This window comes from Drosophila mauritiana, chromosome 2R (assembly GCF_004382145.1).
Source record: "Drosophila mauritiana strain mau12 chromosome 2R, ASM438214v1, whole genome shotgun sequence".
Lineage (NCBI taxonomy): Eukaryota > Metazoa > Arthropoda > Insecta > Diptera > Drosophilidae > Drosophila > Drosophila mauritiana.
The window spans coordinates 10,306,654-10,325,446 of record NC_046668.1 but is presented as its reverse complement, the minus strand read 5'-3'; the positions used below and the strand labels follow the sequence as shown (position 1 = coordinate 10,325,446).

General features: G+C 45.7%; 1 protein-coding gene across 1 annotated transcript; it reads left to right on the top strand.

Moving 5' to 3' along the window:
• The first annotated feature begins 585 nt into the window (after nucleotides 1-585).
• Nucleotides 586-18,116, top strand: LOC117137865 (midasin). The gene is made up of 13 exons (XM_033299582.1): nucleotides 586-702; nucleotides 760-980; nucleotides 1,038-2,001; nucleotides 2,060-2,223; nucleotides 2,281-7,459; nucleotides 7,522-7,681; nucleotides 7,736-9,552; nucleotides 9,618-16,007; nucleotides 16,069-16,195; nucleotides 16,257-16,728; nucleotides 16,787-16,892; nucleotides 16,951-17,634; nucleotides 17,691-18,116. Exons 1-13 carry the CDS (start codon nucleotides 586-588, stop codon nucleotides 17,865-17,867), a joined length of 16,578 nt encoding a protein of 5,525 aa, XP_033155473.1. The 3' UTR covers nucleotides 17,868-18,116.
• The last annotated feature ends 677 nt before the right edge of the window (nucleotides 18,117-18,793 follow it).

The following is an 18,793-nucleotide window of genomic DNA, read 5'->3' as shown; positions in this document are numbered from 1 at the left end:
CATGAATTATCAAAAACAAAAGATTTAAGATGCTTAGATGATACAATAAAAAAATATCCGAAGATTCTTAATGAAATCAAATTGGTCCCTAACTATAAGTCCAATAAATACATTTAACTAAAATAAATAAAAATAAATAAAAATAAATATACATATGTATAAGATAATAAAAGATAAAAATAAATAAAAAGTTTGACTTCATTTAAATCCACTGATATTTTTAAAATGTTTGATAATAATATTCTGTTAACACCGTACCCTTCGGTCGCTCTATTGAGTGAACACTGTCGCTTAAATGTAAACATAAGCCACAACAACAAACACCAAGCAAAACACGCATTTAGCGTTGCCAGACTACAGTGGCGTGCCGGCAAAAAGGTAAACAAACAGCGAGCCCTGCCACTAAGTTCCGATCATATGGTCGACAATGAACAGGGTGGTACCACTGGTTGTGTTTGTTGCACGTGTTTTAAATTCGCGTGTGTTTTGCCATTCATTCCGGGACATAGTGCTGCATTTTGAGCTGGAAAAGGTTAAATATAATAGAAATAGTACTTAAAAATCAGTTGAGTGGATCCTGTTGAAATGGAGGTGAACGTCAGCAAGCTGCGGCTAGGCGCCCAGCGGTTGCTGGAACTTACTGCGAACGAATCTGAAGACAACGTGTTTTCGCAAAGTTTACAGAAGTTTATCAAGAAGCAGGTGAGTTAGCTTTGATGGATTGCAGAGTAAAAGGCTTATTTCTTGTTCATGCTTTAGAAATACGTGCCTCAGGATGTGGAGCGACTATTCCGGTCGCTCAGTGAGCAACTGCCTTTGCCCGCTTACACGGTGCCGATTGCCGCTAGTTTTGAGGAGCAGCTTCTCCTGCTGCTCTCCATGGCGCTCCGATGGGACTCCGCTAGCCAAAGATTTCATACGTATCAGCTGGAGTGCGTGGCGCTGTCCAAGCTCATGAATTTCTCGCTCGATGCGCAAAGGTAGGTTTTTATGATTAAACATTTTTTACCATAAACATTTAAACACTTATCTTTCAGATTTGCCAAAAGCTACTTTCACGACAAGCCAGCTCCTTTTGAGAAACAACAGAGTAATGGCAGTCTGCCTAGTAAAAAGTCTAAAAATGGCAATCACGCTGATAATCTAGAAGATTTGGAGCTCATCAAATGCTGTTTTCAATTGCTGAAAAGTGATACGCCCTATTTTCGCGAGCTGTGGGACTGGTCCAGCTTTATAGCAACATATACACACAATTCATCCAGCCCGAAGACACAGCTTTATTGCAACTACATCGTGGCTATGCTGACCAACATGAGTGCCCCTCAGCTAAATTCTTTGAACGAGAAAATATCGACTAAAACACGTCTGGAGTTCGATCAGGAAAGGGAGCAGGCATGGAACACAGCCAGAAACAACCTCTGCAGCTATACACCAGATGCTTCCGACCAACTATTGAACCTGCATTTGCAGGGAATCAATCAATCCGTGACAAATATCGAGGGTGTTTTACTGCCCACATTTAATAAGGAGAATCTAGAGTTCTATGCAAGCACCGATGGATGCTACGATCGCATTGTAAAGGTGGATTCAACTGTGGTTAATCTGCGGAGCATTGCCCTAGGAGTAGCAGCTGCCAAGCCCATCTGTCTTTCTGGACCCGTGGGTTGTGGCAAAACCACGCTTATTGAGTACCTGGCCCGCAAAACTGGACGCATTTGTCCCAAGCCAAATGAGATTGAAAGTAGGGAGAAGGCTTTAAAGAAAGCTGAAGAGGAGGAACAATTATTGACACCGAAAAAGAAGGCAAAGACAACAGGAAGCAAGCGCAAGCTGGAGGAGTTGCCTCTGGAAGAATTACTGGACCCGGGCGAGACTACCAAAAAGAGTGGATTTTTACGTATTCAGCTTGGAGATCAGACCGATAGCAAGATGCTACTAGGCCAATATCGCTGCACTGATGTGCCTGGAGAGTTTGTTTGGTTGCCAGGTGTTTTGACACAGGTTAGTTAATTAGTCCATTTTTATAAGTATTTTTTTTACCACATATTTATAATTGTAGGCCGTGATGCATGGTTATTGGTTGTTGCTGGAGGACTTGGATGCTGCAACGCAAGACACCTACACCATTCTTAGTAGCCTTTTAGAGCGTCAATGCCTTAGTGTTCCCGGATTTCGTGATTCCGTGAAAATAGAGCCCGGGTTTCAGTTGTTTGTCACAGTGCGGTAAGAAAATTAATAACGTTTATGTGAATGTGTTTAATGACTACTTTTATCTCTTAGTACAAACAAATCAGCCAGCAACTCAAGCCAAAAATCGCTTTATTCACTTTTGGACAAATATCTATATACCATCAATATACTTCCTCTGTCCCGGAATGAGCTATGCAAAATGGTCAGTATCAACTATCCCAAACTGTCGACAGTGGCCAATAGGATTGTGGATGTATTCCTCACCTTCTCCAGTGGAAATCACACATCCGCGGATAACTTGAGGCAGCAGGAATCGGGAGACAAGGCAGACAACACAGAGCAATATGTGGCCCTTCCCTTCGAGCAAGTGCCTCTTACCTCGAGCCCCAATTCTGGCAGATTGGTGTCGACCCGTGATTTGGTAAAGCTGTGCCACCGCTCCAACCCACAGTTTTCAGTGACTAGCTCGGAATGTGCCTATTTCGTTTTCCAAAACGCAGTAGACGTATTTTGTTCTTATCTACCGCAGAGCAAAGAAAAGGTTACCTTGATCACGAGCATAGGAGCCAAACTGGGGATCATCCGTTCTCGTTGCGAACATTTTGCAAACGAATACAAACCAGATGTGGAATTTGGACTGGAGCACATAAAAATTGGAAGAGCGAGCCTTTTGGCCAAATCGGATTTAAATAATAGTGAGAATGAAGATATTTCGGAGCAGGACCTGAAGCGCCAAAAGTTATCACAACAAACAAGAAGAGCAATTGGTAAAGTCAGCAACAAGAGAACCACCTTTTCGTTCACTCGGCTCGCCAGCTGCATCTTGGAACGGATTGCTGTGTGCGTCACCCATTCTGAGCCAGTTCTTTTGGTGGGCGAAACCGGAGTGGGCAAGACATCTTCAGTACAATACCTTGCCGAGCGGACGGAACATAAATTGGTGGTGGTCAATATGAACAACCAATCAGATGTGTCGGATTTGGTAGGCGGCTTTAAGCCCGTGGAACTCAACTACGTACTGGCACCACTGCGAAATGAATTCGAGTATCTTCTGTGCGATACCTTCAATCAAGAGAAGAACTTGCAGTTTCTGCGCTTGTTCGCCACACACTACAACAGTGGACGTCATGCTGTGATCATTCGCACCATGATCAATATTTGCCTACAGGTGGCCAAGAATCCGGAACTGAAGGCGAATAAGTTGCTTCCCCGCTGGCAGACGCTGAGAGAAAAGTTACAGAAGCTTCAAATGCAACTGGATAAGAGCATTAACATCTCCTTCGCATTTATACCCGGCTCTCTGGTAAACTGCATCAGCAACGGAGACTGGGTTTTGTTGGATGAAATTAATTTGGCCTCAGCGGAGACGTTAGAATGTCTCTCAACCATCCTAGAACCCGAGGGTTCAGTGGTTCTCTTGGAACGTGGTGATTTCACTCCCGTTAAACGGCATCCAGATTTCCGCATCTTTGCCTGTATGAATCCCAATACGGATATTGGCAAGAAGGATTTGCCTGTGGGCATACGTAATCGCTTCACGGAATTCTTTGTGGATGAACTTACAACGGATGCAGATTTGAGTTTGTTGGTGAGCGATTATTTGGCAAACACAGGCATCCAGAGGAAGTCCGTGCACAGCATCGTTCAGCTATACAAGTCTCTGCGGAAACTTTCCGAGCTGCAGCTAAACGATGGTCTTGGGAATCGCCCGGTGTATTCCCTGCGCACACTGTGTCGAAGTTTGCGCATCTGCGCCAGAAATCTGTGCGGCTCTATCGAGCGAAACTTGTACGAGAGTTTCTGTTTGAGTTTTCTCACCCAATTGGATCCGGACTCGCACCACGTGGTGTTGCTCCTCATCCAGAATGCGCTCCTTTCGAATGTCAAAGCTATATTGAGTAAGCAGTTGCCACAGTTGGGAGAGAATTATCTGGACTTCGAGGGATACTGGATCCAGCCGGGCAATCTGGAGCCGCAGCCGTGTACCCACTATATTCTTACGCAGAGTGTAAAGAAGAATCTAAAGGATCTGGCTCGAATCATCTCGATTGGAAAACTACCGATTCTGCTTCAGGGACCCACCAGTGCGGGTAAAACCAGTTTAATTGACTACGTGGCTAGAAGGAGCGGAAATCGATGTCTGCGCATTAACAACCACGAGCACACGGATCTTCAGGAGTATATTGGAACCTACGCAGCGGATTTGGATGGAAAGCTGACATTCAGGGAGGGAGTACTGGTGCAAGCCATGCGCCATGGCTTCTGGATTATACTGGACGAACTCAATCTTGCGTCTACGGATATTTTGGAGGCCCTAAATCGAGTGTTGGATGACAACAGGGAGCTGTATATTGCAGAGACGCAGACTTTGGTGAAAGCTCATCCCAACTTTATGTTGTTTGCCACACAGAATCCTCCAGGTCTTTATGGAGGAAGGAAAACGCTGTCTCGTGCCTTCAAAAATCGTTTCATAGAGCTTCACTTCGCTGACATACCACGCGGAGAGTTGGAAACCATTCTCGAAAAGCGCTGCTTTATTCCACCGACATATGCCCGCAAGATGGTGCAATGCATGACCCAATTGCAGCAACATCGCAAAAATACCTCCAAGCAGGTCTTCACACTGCGCGATCTTTTCCGGTGGGGCAATCGATACACCCATGCGGATAAGTCTCTGCACGATGACAACAGGTACGACTGGAACCAGCATCTCGTTGAGGAAGGCTACCTGGTACTATCCTCAAAAGTCCGTTCACAGGAGGAACACGAGCTGATAGAGAAGACTCTTTTCGCCAACTTCCGCAAAAAGCTTGATCTCCAGACGCTGTTTGATATTCAAACCGAGAGGGAAAGCTCCTCTATGGTAAGTAGAAAAATTCTTGACGCCATAAGAAACTTTAAGCTGCGTGACGACATCGTTTGGACTCGGAATATGACACGCATGGCCGTGGTCACCGCCAAGGCCTTGGAGTTCGACGAGCCTGTCTTATTGGTTGGCCCAACGGGCTGTGGAAAGACCACCGTGTGCCAACTTCTTGCTAGCATCGCTGATGTTCAGCTGCGCATTCTCAACTGTCACATGCATACGGAAGGAGCAGATTTTCTGGGAGGATTGCGTCCTTGTCGAGGAAAGGAATCAACGCAACTCTTCGAGTGGGCCGATGGCCCATTGATTTACGCTATGCAAGAGGGTTCGTATTTTATGGCCGATGAGATATCACTTGCTGAGGATTCCGTTTTGGAGCGGCTGAACTGCATACTAGAACCAGAACGTACCGTATTGCTGGCTGAGAAGGGTGGCATTTCCGAGTTGGATGCAAGTCCCGACTTTGTGGTGCAGGCCAAGTCCGGCTTTCAGTTCCTTGCCACCATGAATCCCGGCGGGGACTTCGGTAAAAAGGAGTTATCGCCTGCCTTAAGAAATCGATTCACTGAGGTCTGGTGTTTGCCCTCAGACAACAAGGAGGACCTCATCGAGATCGCCTACAACTGCATGCGACGCCAAAATGAGCACGAAAACCAAGCGATCAACACCCATAAAGTTGCTGAGTACCTGGTGGATGTCGTGCTCCACATCCGCGATACCAACGACAAGTTCAAGTTTTCAGTACGCGACATCTTGGCCTGGGCTAATTACATGGTTAGCAATGCAAAGCTTAGTTTTGCAGAACAGGCAATATTCGGCTTGGAAACAATTTTCCTTGATGCCTTGGAAATGCTTCCCCATGAATCCCAGGAACAGGTGGAGCTGCTAAAATCCAATATAGTTAAACAGGCCATCAAACAAGCGAGTCTTATTCTGCAAGAAAAGTTTACCCTGGAGGAACTCAGCGAGAAGCGAGGAACCGAAGTCGAGCTGAATGAATGTCGGTTTGGCATTCGACCATTTTTCATAGACGTTAATCAGGAGCGCTTGGCGTCGGCCAAAGAGGATTTCTTATTCGATGCGCCCACTACCAAGCAGAACTTATTCCGTCTGTTATCCGCGCTTTCCCTTCAAAAGCCAGTGCTCTTGGAAGGCCCACCTGGTGTGGGCAAAACATCCATTGTGGAGAGCATAGGATCTGCCATTGGGTACCAAATTGTGCGGATTAATCTTTGCGAGCACACGGACTTGGCTGATTTGTTTGGAACCGACCTACCTGCTGAGGATAACTTGCTAGAATCAAATACAGCCGCTACAGAGCGTCAAATAGGCAGCTTTGTCTGGCGCGATGGACCGCTTTTGGCTGCCCTTAAGGCAAAGAACACATGGATTTTGCTGGACGAACTGAATTTAGCTCCTCAATCTGTGCTGGAGGGTCTTAATGCGGTGCTGGATCATCGCGGAGAAGTCTACATTCCGGAGCTAAACAAGAGTTTCCATTTAGCTGGCTCGACTCGCATTTTTGCGTGCCAGAATCCTTTGAAGCAAGGCGGCGGCCGTAAGGGATTGCCCCAATCCTTCCTTAATCGTTTTACCAAAGTTTATCTGCGCAAGCTCTCCACTGAGGATCTGCTACATGTGGTAACTGAGAAGTACGGAAAGTACTTTGATAAGTTGAATGCATATTTTTCAGAACTGTTAGATCAGAAAGCTGAAGGCAATCTTTTTGAGATATATTCAGGAATGGAAGGTTCATGCAAATCGGATTCATTTGATTTGGGTGCTCGTTTGGTGCGCTTTTCTGAACAACTCGATCGGGGGGTGGCTTCCATGGAGTTTGGCTACAAGGGCGGTCCATATGAGTTCAATCTGCGTGATATTCTCCGCTGGTGTGATCTGCTCCACAACCCTCAAACTGGATACATTTTGGGGGCTTCACCGTCATCATTCCAAGCCGCTTTCAAGGATTTTCTGCTCACCCTCTACGAAAGGATGCAGTTGGTCTATTACCAAAGGATGCGCTGCGATCAAGATAAATCGTACATTCGAAATGTCTTTTCAACCGTTTTCTTATGCGATGCTGAACACCTTAATCAGATTTCAAACGATGTCGCTCTTTATTGGACAGCAGATAAAGTATATCTTAACGATGTGGTTTTGAGCCGCAAGCAAGCGGATGTTCTGGACTTGGTAAATCGACAGGAGCAGGCACCATTGCTGCTGGACAGTCAGAGGCAGCAGCTTAAGCAAATCGTCGAGGCTGTTCACATGGAGAAGCCTCTACTGCTGTGCGGATCGACGGACAGTGGCAAGACCAAGCTGATAGACGCGCTCTGCGTGCTGTCCAATCGCCTATGTAATACGGATATCATTGACGACTCCGTAACTGGTAGTTTCCAGCAGGTAAGTTTTTACCATAAGCTGGTAACATTTCCATGGAGCTTACCCTTTTTTTCCCATACTAGATCGACTTAAATAGACATCTAGAAATAATTTACAAGAAAGTGGAGACTCTAGTTTTTTCTTGTGTTCAACGGGCATTTGTCCTGCACACACATTCGGAGTTTGTGGAACAGTTGTGGAACAAATGGAGCATGTACAACAAGCTTGCCAAAGTAACAACAGGTAAATGTAAATTTTGAAATATTAAAAACAATCTTCTACAGCATAAGTTTTCAGAGCCCCATCAACACAGTGTGTTGGACGAGCTAAAACTGTTCAGCGAGCGTCTGGGATCTCTAGGTAAGATCATAGAGGTTTTAGAGGCAACGCCACAGAACTGCCAAGTGATAGCACTTCAGCAGTTGGCAGAAATCAAGTCCCAGCTTTTGCTGCTTCAAGCGTACATAAAAACGGCAGATTCCCTCAACACGGGAGGATCATTCGAATGGGTGGACTCTCAGATTGTTACCTCATTGAAATGCGGCCAATACATCTTGCTGGAGCATGTTAATCTCTGCTCCTCGGCCGTTCTGGATCGCCTAAATCCTGTATTCGAGCCAAATGGAAGCTTACTAATCGCTGAGAAAGGAATAAGTGCACAGGACAGTGCCGAGGTGGTTTACAAATCAACCAATTTCCGTGCTTTCCTTACCGTGGATCCAAAGAATGGCGAGCTATCGCGAGCCATGCGAAACCGATGTGTGGAGCTATCTCTATCTAGGGACACCTATTCTGTAGATGATTTGCGTGCCTTTGTTCATGAGCAGGGTGTGCGTGAAATGGAGGCCATAGATTGTATACTAAGAGTGCATAAGGGATTAAGTCAGCTGACTGAGTTCAATAAATACTCCATATCGCACCTGACACAGTTTGCCTTTTTAAGCGCTGCCTACAGAAGAATTGGCTATGAGCTTAAACGTGCTATTTATGTGGCCGCCATGGAGGTTTATGTATACTCAGCCAACACGGACCTAATGGGATATGGATTGTCTTATTACCAGAATAAACTGCGTGAAGTGGTGCTGGCCGAAACGGAAGTTTTTGAGGAAGGTGCTGCTATCCAGGAGGATTTCCTTAGCGATGTAATACTTAATTCTGGAAACCTCAACTCGTTGACATTAATTAAACGTCAGGCTGTGGCGTTAAAGGTGTTGCTTGATGGGTATTCAGAACGAAGAATTCCCCAAAAGCGGTTGTCATCTCTCTTCCAAGAGATGGAGAAACTCAAATTGGATCAGCGAAATCCGCAGAAGCTCATTCGTCATTTCCTTTATATGCTCTACGAGTCGTCGGCCTTCGGAGACTTGGAATTAAGACATCTCTACCTTCAACCTTGGCTATCGAAGGACCATGCTTTTCAAGAACTTTCGCAGAATCTTTACAATTGCTTGCAGAAAAGGAGTAACTCCGATACAGGAACTTTGGTGAATCTACCTTGGAATCGAAAACTCATTCCGAGACTTCGTGATTACTCAACAGCTGAATCGAATTCTGAACTAAATCCTTTAAATCTGAGTGCCTTGCTTTTGGCGCGCCTTGTGGTCGATATCATACCCGTCAGTTCAGTTACTGCAGTGCAGCAAATGAATGCACTGCAGTATTCACAGGCCCTCTGTAAGCAACAAGTGACTGAAAAATACGCCAATCATTTTCTAGCCAATTTCTCGAGCTTCCTCGAAGTTCTTCATACTAGTTTGCTGGAGGATCTAGAGACGGCTGATTTGGATCTTCCTCAGTATGCACACTTAGTTACACGCTTCCATTGGTTCAATCGAATTTTGGCCACAGCACAGCAAAAGCTTCTGTACAGCAATGAGCTACATGTGCCTCTGATGCATAAATTGGTTCTCCATTTCCAGTGGCTTGAAAAGCATCTCCTTGTTCCTTTGATTGAATTGACAGCCAAAAGCGGCTGTGCACGGATGCTTGCCATTCAAGACCGTACTCTAAAAATCAAAAAATACATCGAGGAGACGAGACGACCTCTAAACGTAACTTGCAAGATTTATTCCAAGCAGTTCACCCAGTTCCAGCCGTATTACCAGGATCAACAGGTAAGTTACATTTTACAGACAATTTACATATTGCTCAAATGATTTCATATTTCTCTTAAACATAGATCCAACGCCATACAGAATTAGATGAATTGGAAAAATTATTGTCAGTGGTGCCCAGCTATGGAAACTTGGAGTTGTCCTCCTGGCTCAAAAGATGGCTTCTTCTACAAACAGATGACGCGAACAAGTGGCGATCTTTTCTGCGTAAGCACACCACTGCTTTTCAACCCAAGTCTTTTGAAATAAGTGGTTCCCTGCGGAATGAGACACTACAGTCGCACCTGCTAAAACTGCAAACAACGTTAAAGGAAGCTCAAGAAATCAGTGCTGAGAATGTAATGGACTTGGAATTAGACTTAAACAGTATCAAGACACTTTTGGAAGCGGAAACTGAAGAAAGTGAATCTTATATACATCCAGATGGGATACCAACTAATACGCCGAAACTATTAATTGCTGCATTGAGAGAACTATTCATGGAACGCCTCTTGACTGGAACTCTTCGCGACGACTTCGATGAGCAGGTGAACCCCCTGTATGCAGATCAGTTGCTTACCTTAAACAGCAATCTTTGGCATTGCCTGAAGACGCTTGAGAGTGCTAACCATACCGAAATCACTAATGCTTGGATTGCACTCAAGAAGGAAGTAAATGAGCTGCAGGATCAGGGGGAGTTCGCAGTGCTGCTGGAAAAGATTGGTGGTGGCTACAAAGGACTGCGTTCTTATCAAAGGCAGTATCGAAATTCCGTTCAATGCTACCAATTGGAAAATCTTTCCACCCGTCTGGATTGTGTTCAAGGTCCTTCAGAAGACGGTAGCACGGATATATCAAGCCGATTTAGATATCAAGGCCCTGCTTTATCAGGCGTCATTTTATCGCTGATATGTCAACCCAACGGCCAGCTGCGATCGGTTCCCCTAAGCGAGCTGCTAGAATGGCGATCCGCTTTGCAGCAAACACGACACCTGATCTGGGAGAATTCTCAGCTATTGACTTCCAGATATACTGGAGAAGTCAATAATCTCTTGCAGGTCAAGGAAAATGCAAGTCAACTACTAAAAGAGCTGGATTATGTGAGGAATTTAAGTGAGCAGGAACAGAAAGCTAACCACGGCTTTGAAAGCTGTGCCAAAGAACTCGAGAAAATTATTGAAAAATTGGAGAAAGAAGAAAACAATAATGCCTCTATAACAACAGATTTTGAAGTTTCGCTAACTAATGCCCTGGTGGGAGCCATTGAGTTGTGCTTGCTCACGAACACCCCGTTGATTGATCCCGTGGAAAAGAATCGCCTTAAAAACGAATACGTAGCGGAGGATATCGATTGCCTTAGCACTTTGACAACCGCCTATGATTTCATGAAAATCGCGATGAAATATCGTCACTTTGGCGAGGAAATTTACAGTGAACTGGAGGTAAGATTAAGGACGGCTCTCCAGCGGCAACAACAGCTTTCGCAAAAGTTGGCTTTGCGTCCGGAAAAGTGCCTATATGCGTCTCTGGTCCAGGATATTACTCAATTCCTGCACTCGAATGGCGATTGTGAGTCGCTTTATAAGCTTTTCCAGGTTATTCACTCGGAATGGGAAAACTTCCAAGGACTTCATGTCGCCACAAGTGCCCAACTGAAGAGCAGCATTGAGGTGCTGGGAAAACTAGACCTGTGGCTAGCAAATGCTCAGAGATTCGTTCACCACACCCTTTCCAGGTACTCAGCATACTACCAAGACTTTGTGGAGCCCATCAAGTGCTCTGTGAACCAGCTGCGTTTTGGATTGGAGTCCCTTAAAGTGATTTTCACCAGAGTGCAGCAGGCTGGCAGCGTTTCGCAGGCAGAGCAGATGCAGCAAACAATCGGTGATATTGTTCAATTCCCATCCCAGCATCCGCTGGTAATTAGGAATAGCAGGCTTTACGGCTTATTGGCCGAGCTTCCTCATAGTGAATATGAGTACTTCCGTTTGCTGAAAGCCAAGTTAAGCGAGCTGAGCAATTACATCGCGCTGGGAAGAGTAATAGACGAAACTACATTTGCGGCATACGATGATGCGTTAAGCATTTGCAACCAGACCTGGCAGCAGGAGGAGCACCGTCGCTGTCAACTGAAAGCGGAAGCAGAAAGTTTGTATGTGACCAAGACCAAGGGAGGAGTGGATAGTGAAGAGCTAATTGAGATGCAGGAAATCGAGCACAACTTCCCTACGAACCTGGACGAGGACTTTGCCGAGTTCGTGTCTCAACCAACTTTGGAGCAAGTCCTGAAACTGGACAAAAAGGCCAGTGCGAAGGACAAACAATCTCAGATTGTAGTTGAGGAGGATTATGCGTTCCTGGCACGCAACTTTATAGACGTGATGACTCGCCATACTCAGGTTTACTATAAAGAGCAACCCAAATCATCGAAGGAATTAGAGCTCCATTTGCTCGCGCCTTATCAAGCACGCTTCCAGGTGTTTGCAAACCTACATGGTCACTACAAGACAGCCCTAGGATCGAGTCTAGCCGAAAGGGCCTGCAATGGATTGGCTTTTGGATTGGCTCTGCAGCAGAAACAGCTGAGGGATATCGAACTGGAGGAAGGAGTATCCAGTTCCCCTTACGACTTTTACAAAGATTCAAATATTAGTGAAATTCAATGTTGCCTGGATGTCATGGAGCGGATAGAGAAGCGTGTGCTGGAACAACTGGAACAGTATCCTGAGCACGCAGGTCTTGCGGACATCAAGCTGGTCATCTCTCGCATCCGTCGACTGCCGGCTCATGCGCCTGTGGTTCGTTTCAATACGGGCTTCCAGCTGCTAAGACAGAAGTTGGCACTCTGGAATGAAGTGGCCCACAGGAACAACAATCTGGTGTCGGAGGAAATCGAGGTGGCCGAGTTTGTCCAACGCTGGACTAGATTGGAGCTGCAGCACTGGCGCAATTGTCTAGGACAAACGGCCGCTCAAGTGGAGTTACAAGCCTATCGTTACTGGTTCTTCATCTACAACCTGCTGCAACAATTCATACACCAGAAGCAACTAGATCATTCGTATACCGACATTAAACTTGCCGAGCAACGCTTTGCACAGGATCATTTGTTGGATGCTCAGGATTTGGGAGAGTCCCAGCGTTTGGAACTTGCACAGGTGGTGCGCATCTTAAGACAGTTTGTGGAGGCCTCCTGCTACGGTGATTTCCATATTCGGCTGCAGCTTCTTCAAGGATTTGAATTGTACTTGCACAATGTCGAGAGGGCCGGAAAAATTAATGGACTGCCTCCCCTAATTGCAGCATTACATAATCTCCAGCTTTATTTCTCCCAGTTTGCTAGCGAGATAGCAGACTCTGCGAAATTACGTCGTTCGCCCATCGAAAAGAAGCTAAAGGAGTTTGTGAAGATACAGAGCTATAGCAAGGACTTAAGCTACTTTAGCATGCGCAACAGTGTGGCCAGTGTACACCGCAACCTGAACAAGTTCCTAAAGGAATACCGACTCTCGATTCAGGAGAAGATTAGTGAGGTATTTCAACCAAAGGACTCCACTGCCAAAGACTACACCTTTGGCACCGACAAGGGCAAGGGGTTGAGAAATTACAATAAAATAAAGTATCTGCACACCGAGCGACAACAATTCGTGGCCAGTGAGAAGCTACTGGAGAAGTTTGCCATCCAGGAGGAGTTCCTGTCGGATAACACACTGCTCCAACGCTTGGACAAGCACTTCCGAACTGCACGACATGTAGTCAAGGAAACGTTGGGACAGGTTCCCTACGGCGAGCTGATCACGGAGCTGGATGACTTGCTGGCCAGTCAGTTAGAGCGATGTGAGCATTTACGTTCCCTTAACGTTGATCGTTCGAAGGAAAGAACTCAACAGAAGCAGGAGGCAAAGCAGATCCTTCAGCAAAAACGCAAGGCTCTCACGGATCTCTTCAAGATGCTCCATCGACTGGGTGCCAACTATAAGACTGGCCTTCTGGAGCTTTCTTTGCGTAACGAGTTTGAGGACTTCCAACTTCCCCCCTATTCCATTCGATCCATGTTGCCGCGACTCCACTCCACTGCCCAGCAGCTGGATGAGCATCTGGACTTGTACTATATGAAGAGTGTGTTCAAGTTAAAGCTCCTGCAAAACATTATGCTGACTCCGTTGTCGGAACTCGGCCCTCCCAATATCGAACGCATCAAGGGCTTTGCTGTGGACTTGTTCCTATTGGTGCAACAGCAGCGGGAGCAGCTGTCTGGATCCACCAAAGAGCTTCATGAGCTGAGGAATTCACTGGACAGCTTGCGTAAGTTGGCAGAAATTATTCCACAGGCCGATATAAATGCGTCGACTCTCAACTTCGTAAAGAGTTCAGATATAGCAATGGAAATAAAGCAACATCTTCGCCAGATTCACTACGTCCTGAAGCAGTGGAAACTGCTGTTAAGTTGTGCTCCAAGCTCATTCAATGAAGAATCCGAAAACCGCTTGCTGGTACGGAAAATTACCTTAGCCCAAAGTGAACTCCAGAGTCTATGTACACAGATCCTAAGCAGAAGCCAAGAATTGCTAAATGAGCTGAACAACGCAAATCTGGAGTATCTATCTAGCGAAAAGTGTGAGACTTACCAGAAGAGCTACGCGGAAATCCTAGAGAATATAAAGAAGACCTTAGAACTACTCAGAACAGGACAAAACGATTATTTGCCATTAGCGCAACCAATTGTTGAGCTTTTGGATAGCGTGCGATTGAAGAACTACAGTGAAATAACTCCAGAGTCCATAGATTTGGCCAACGCGGACACAGAGTTGGCTAACATAGCCCACAGTGTGCTAATGTCCATGCAAAAGATTTATAAGCATCACGTTAAGAGTGATGAAGTTAATCAAAATGGAAACGCAAAAGAACAGGATGAAGAGTCCAAGGAGGCGCTGCAGGAACAGCATCTCAAGAAGTGCCTCACTGGGGAACTGACCTCGGATTGGCAACAGCTAAGCCTGCCACGTGTGCTCGGCAAGCTGTCCAACGTACTCCTGGTACTAAAGCACTCCCATTTCGAAGGCCAGGATAAGCTACTGTGCGTAAGACGAGCGATAGGTCTTTTGCCTGTTTTGGAGCAGTACCAATTACTCGCGGATTATTTGCTTCTCCAACAACTCGCCACCCATAAGGTTTCCGCCAAGATGCTGTCCATAGTACTGACCGTTTTCGTGGAGATCGGTAGTAAGGGCTTCTGTGTGCCACCGGATCTCATGCAGGATGAAGAGGGACAGTCGAAGCAGGAATCCAAGAACGGTGAGGGCTTCGGCCTAGAGGATGGAACCGGTGAGAACGACGCCTCCGACAAGATTGAATCCGAGGATCAACTTGATGATGCAAAGCGCCCAGAGGATCGGAAAGACGAGGGTGATAAACAGGAGCCAGACTGCAAGGAAGAGAAAGGCATTGAGATGAGCGACGATTTTGATGCCAAGATGCAGGATGTGGAGAAACCCGAGGAGGATGACAGCGGTGAGTCCGAAGAAGAAGAGGATCTAAACAAGGAAATGGGCGAAACGGAGGAAGGTGCCGAAAAGTTGGACGACCAAATTTGGGGCGATGACGAGGAAGAAAAGCCGGAGGAGGAACAAGAACCTGATATGAACGAGGAGGATCAGGGCAAGGGCAGCAAGGATGAAAAAGATGCGCACAACGATTTGGATACAAAGAACGATGCAGCGAAAGAAGATGGCAAAGATGAGCACGAAAAGGACGGCTTAGATGCCACCAATGAACCCAGCGGAGAGGACAAACGCAAGGAGCAGGCCAAGGACATTGACGATATGAAGGATCCCGAAATGGATGAGGAGCAAACGAATACAATGCACAATGAGCTGGAGGAGCCGCCAGAACCAGAGGAAATGGATTTGGGGGATATGAATAATGTCGACGAGGGAGACGATGACCAGGAGGAGCAGCCCACAGACGAAAATCCATTTGACATTGATGCCATGAAAGAAAACATGCAACCTGCTGAGGAACCCGAAGCAGACGGAGATAACGAGCCTGATGCAAAAGAGGAAGGCGATCCGCAAAGCGACGGCAACGACTCTGAAGAGGATGAGACGGGTACGGAAGCAAAACCAGCTGAAGAAGATCAGGGCGAGGGCGAAGAGGCAACACCAGAAGATGAAAAAGACGAGGGCGAAACACAAAAACGCGGTGAGCTAGAGGACGAAGATGATTCAAAGCCCGAAGATAGTCCTGAGGATGCCAAGGAGGAGAAGGAGGAGAAGCGCGAGGAGAAACCAGAGGAGCACTCACAGTCTAAAGACAAAGCCAGCAAGGAGGAAAATGTTCAGTCCATGCCGGAGACTGATCAGAGCAGTTCGGCCGATCAGGTGCAGCAGCCACAGGACCCGGACATTAAGCAAGATCAGAAGCTTGATGAACAAGAGACTGGTGAAGAGAAGGATGGAATCGGCCAGGCCGAGAACGACGTAAGATTTAGTTATCCTTGTATTTTATATTTATGTAATATTAATTAACCCAATATGACAGGCCGACGATGGCGGCCATCAGGGCGTTGCGGAAACTCAGGAAACTGTGTCACAGGAGGATCGTAAAAACGAAAGGCAAACTCAGGAGAAGCGCAAACAGGGAAGAACCAATGAGGAGCGATCCCTAGGTAAAACAGACCTTTCAAATATTAGAGCCTATTCACTAACTTTCTCAATAAACATTTGCAGGTGAGGCGGAGCAGAACAAATTGAAACAGCTGAAGACAATTGATCAACTGAAGGACTCAAAGGAGTCCGACGATGCCGACCAGGAGAAACCGGAACCCATGGACCAGACGGAGGCTGAGGAGTACCAGCATGTAAAAGAGCCGAAAAACAGCGACAAAACCACACTGGACAATGCTACCGAAGAACAATCAAAGAAGATCCAGCATCAAGAGGATGAGCCACCAAACGAAGAGGAAATAGAGACGGAAAATGTTGACGAGTTAATGGAATCCGAAGAGCCAGCCGTTGATCCGGAAGATGATGCTCAACTCGAGCAACTGGGTGCCGAGAAGACGGAGCAAAAGTCCGACAAACCCTCTAAAACAGAAAAGTCTAAGGAGCAGTTGGAGACCCCTGAAGGAATGGAAATAGAAGGGGAGGTGGTGCCGACTATGACGGTTCCTCGTAGCTCGGAAACTACGGCGCATAGCAAGTGAGTAATATAATCATTGTTCACCGCTCTTTTTTATAATAGTTTTCTTATTCAACAGTTCCGAAATCCTTCTGGATAAGAGCTCGCACGCGGATGATCTGAGCTCAGCCGAACAGATTGAGCTTAGGCAACAGTATCAAAAGCAGTTGACCACATTCAGAGGAGTAAGTTGCACCTTTCATAATAAATTGCCCGTACCTGTTACTTATTTGTTACTTACAGGCGCAGCCGGAGCACGAGGATTACGAAACATGGCAGGGCATCTCTAATAGAATGACCCAGAATGCCCGCGAGCTTTGCGAACAGTTGCGTCTTATCCTGGAGCCCACGAAGTGCACACGATTAAAGGGCGACTACCGCACTGGAAGACGTATTAATATGAAGAAAATTATACCATACATTGCCTCGCAGTTCCGCAAGGACAAGATCTGGCTGCGACGAACCAAGCCTGCGCAGCGTGACTATAAGATCACCATTGCCATTGATGACTCCAAGTCGATGCACCACAACAACTCCAAGACGCTGACTCTGGAGGCAATCTCGCTTGTGTCGCAAGCGCTAACCCTTCTAGAGAGTGGTCGCCTTAGCATTGTATCCTTTGGAGAGGCGCCGCAGATCATACTAAATCACACGGAGCAGTTTGACGGCCCCCGCTTGGTAAATGCTCTGAACTTCGCTCAGGACAAGACAAAGATCGCCGGGCTGCTAAATTTTATACGCACGGCAAATGCAGAAGAGAGCGGCATGGGGGGCGACAATGGTCTGTTTGAAAACCTTTTGCTCATTCTCAGCGATGGACGTAATATATTCAGCGAGGGTGCACAAAACGTAAAGAACGCCATTAAGTTGGCGCGGCTGCAGCGCATCTTCCTGGTATACATCATTATCGATAATCCAGACAATAAGGTAATGGGTTTTCAAAGAACATTCAATGAGTTTAACTAATCCTTGGCTACCTTTAGAACTCAATTCTGGACATACAACATGTGGCGTTCAACGCAGATGGATCTGTGAACATTAATTCCTACCTGGACAGCTTTCCTTTTCCCTACTATGTGATAGTCCGGGACCTTAACCAGCTGCCGCTGGTGCTCAGCGAAGCCATGAGACAATGGTTCGAGTTGGTTAACAGCGAGTAATCTGCATTGACTCTTGAAGATAAAAAGAAGTTACTTTTACTTATTAATATTAATATAGGCTTGAATATTTAGCCCACTTAGTTATATTGCACACGTAAATATTAATTTGTACAAACTGAAAATGTGACCGAGTGTTCACTGATGCCCTTATAATTTACTTGAAATTGTTACTTTTCTTATTTTTTACAATTAAACTTTTGTAAACAGAATAATGTTAGATTATATAAACATTAGACGATTCAACGTTGATTATACATCGTTATTGAACTGGGCCTTGATCTCCAATAATTGTTGGGAAAAGCTGTAAAAAAAAGTTTCGGATAGCAAACTAGCAGTATATAATCCGAAAGTAAGTATTACATCAGAAGAATGTTGGGTATATGATAGGTTTTTAATTATTTTAATTAATAAATTTAAATTAGACAGGAGAGAGTGCTACAGTCGAGTTCCCCAACTATCAGATAAACAGTAAATTCCAGTTTGACAATGCAATATGCAGTTGAATCGGTCGTTTACATTACACTGACCAGAAAATAACTTGGGTATATTTTAAAGAAATACTTTAATATATAGCACATTAAGCGTTTTAAACATAATTTCCAAAATAAAAGGGAAGTTGTGCGACTCCTCAGAAGGAACTTGTTTCGAACTGAAAAACAGAGAAAAGCAGGAAGTACAACATACAGTTACATTCGGTTGCCACACTGCTTATCCTAGTAAAACTTATCCTGTCATAGTTGACCTTCGTTCGACCTCAGCCTTTACATGCTTAAAGATCGACTGAAAGTCCCTGGTAAGACCATATTGCATTGTAAGAGCATTGACATCATTTGAGCTACCCGTTCGGTTAATTCGAGGATCCTGAGGGAACTGCTCATGATTCAGAATGTACACGACTGGCGGGCTTAAGTTTTTTGTTTAAATCA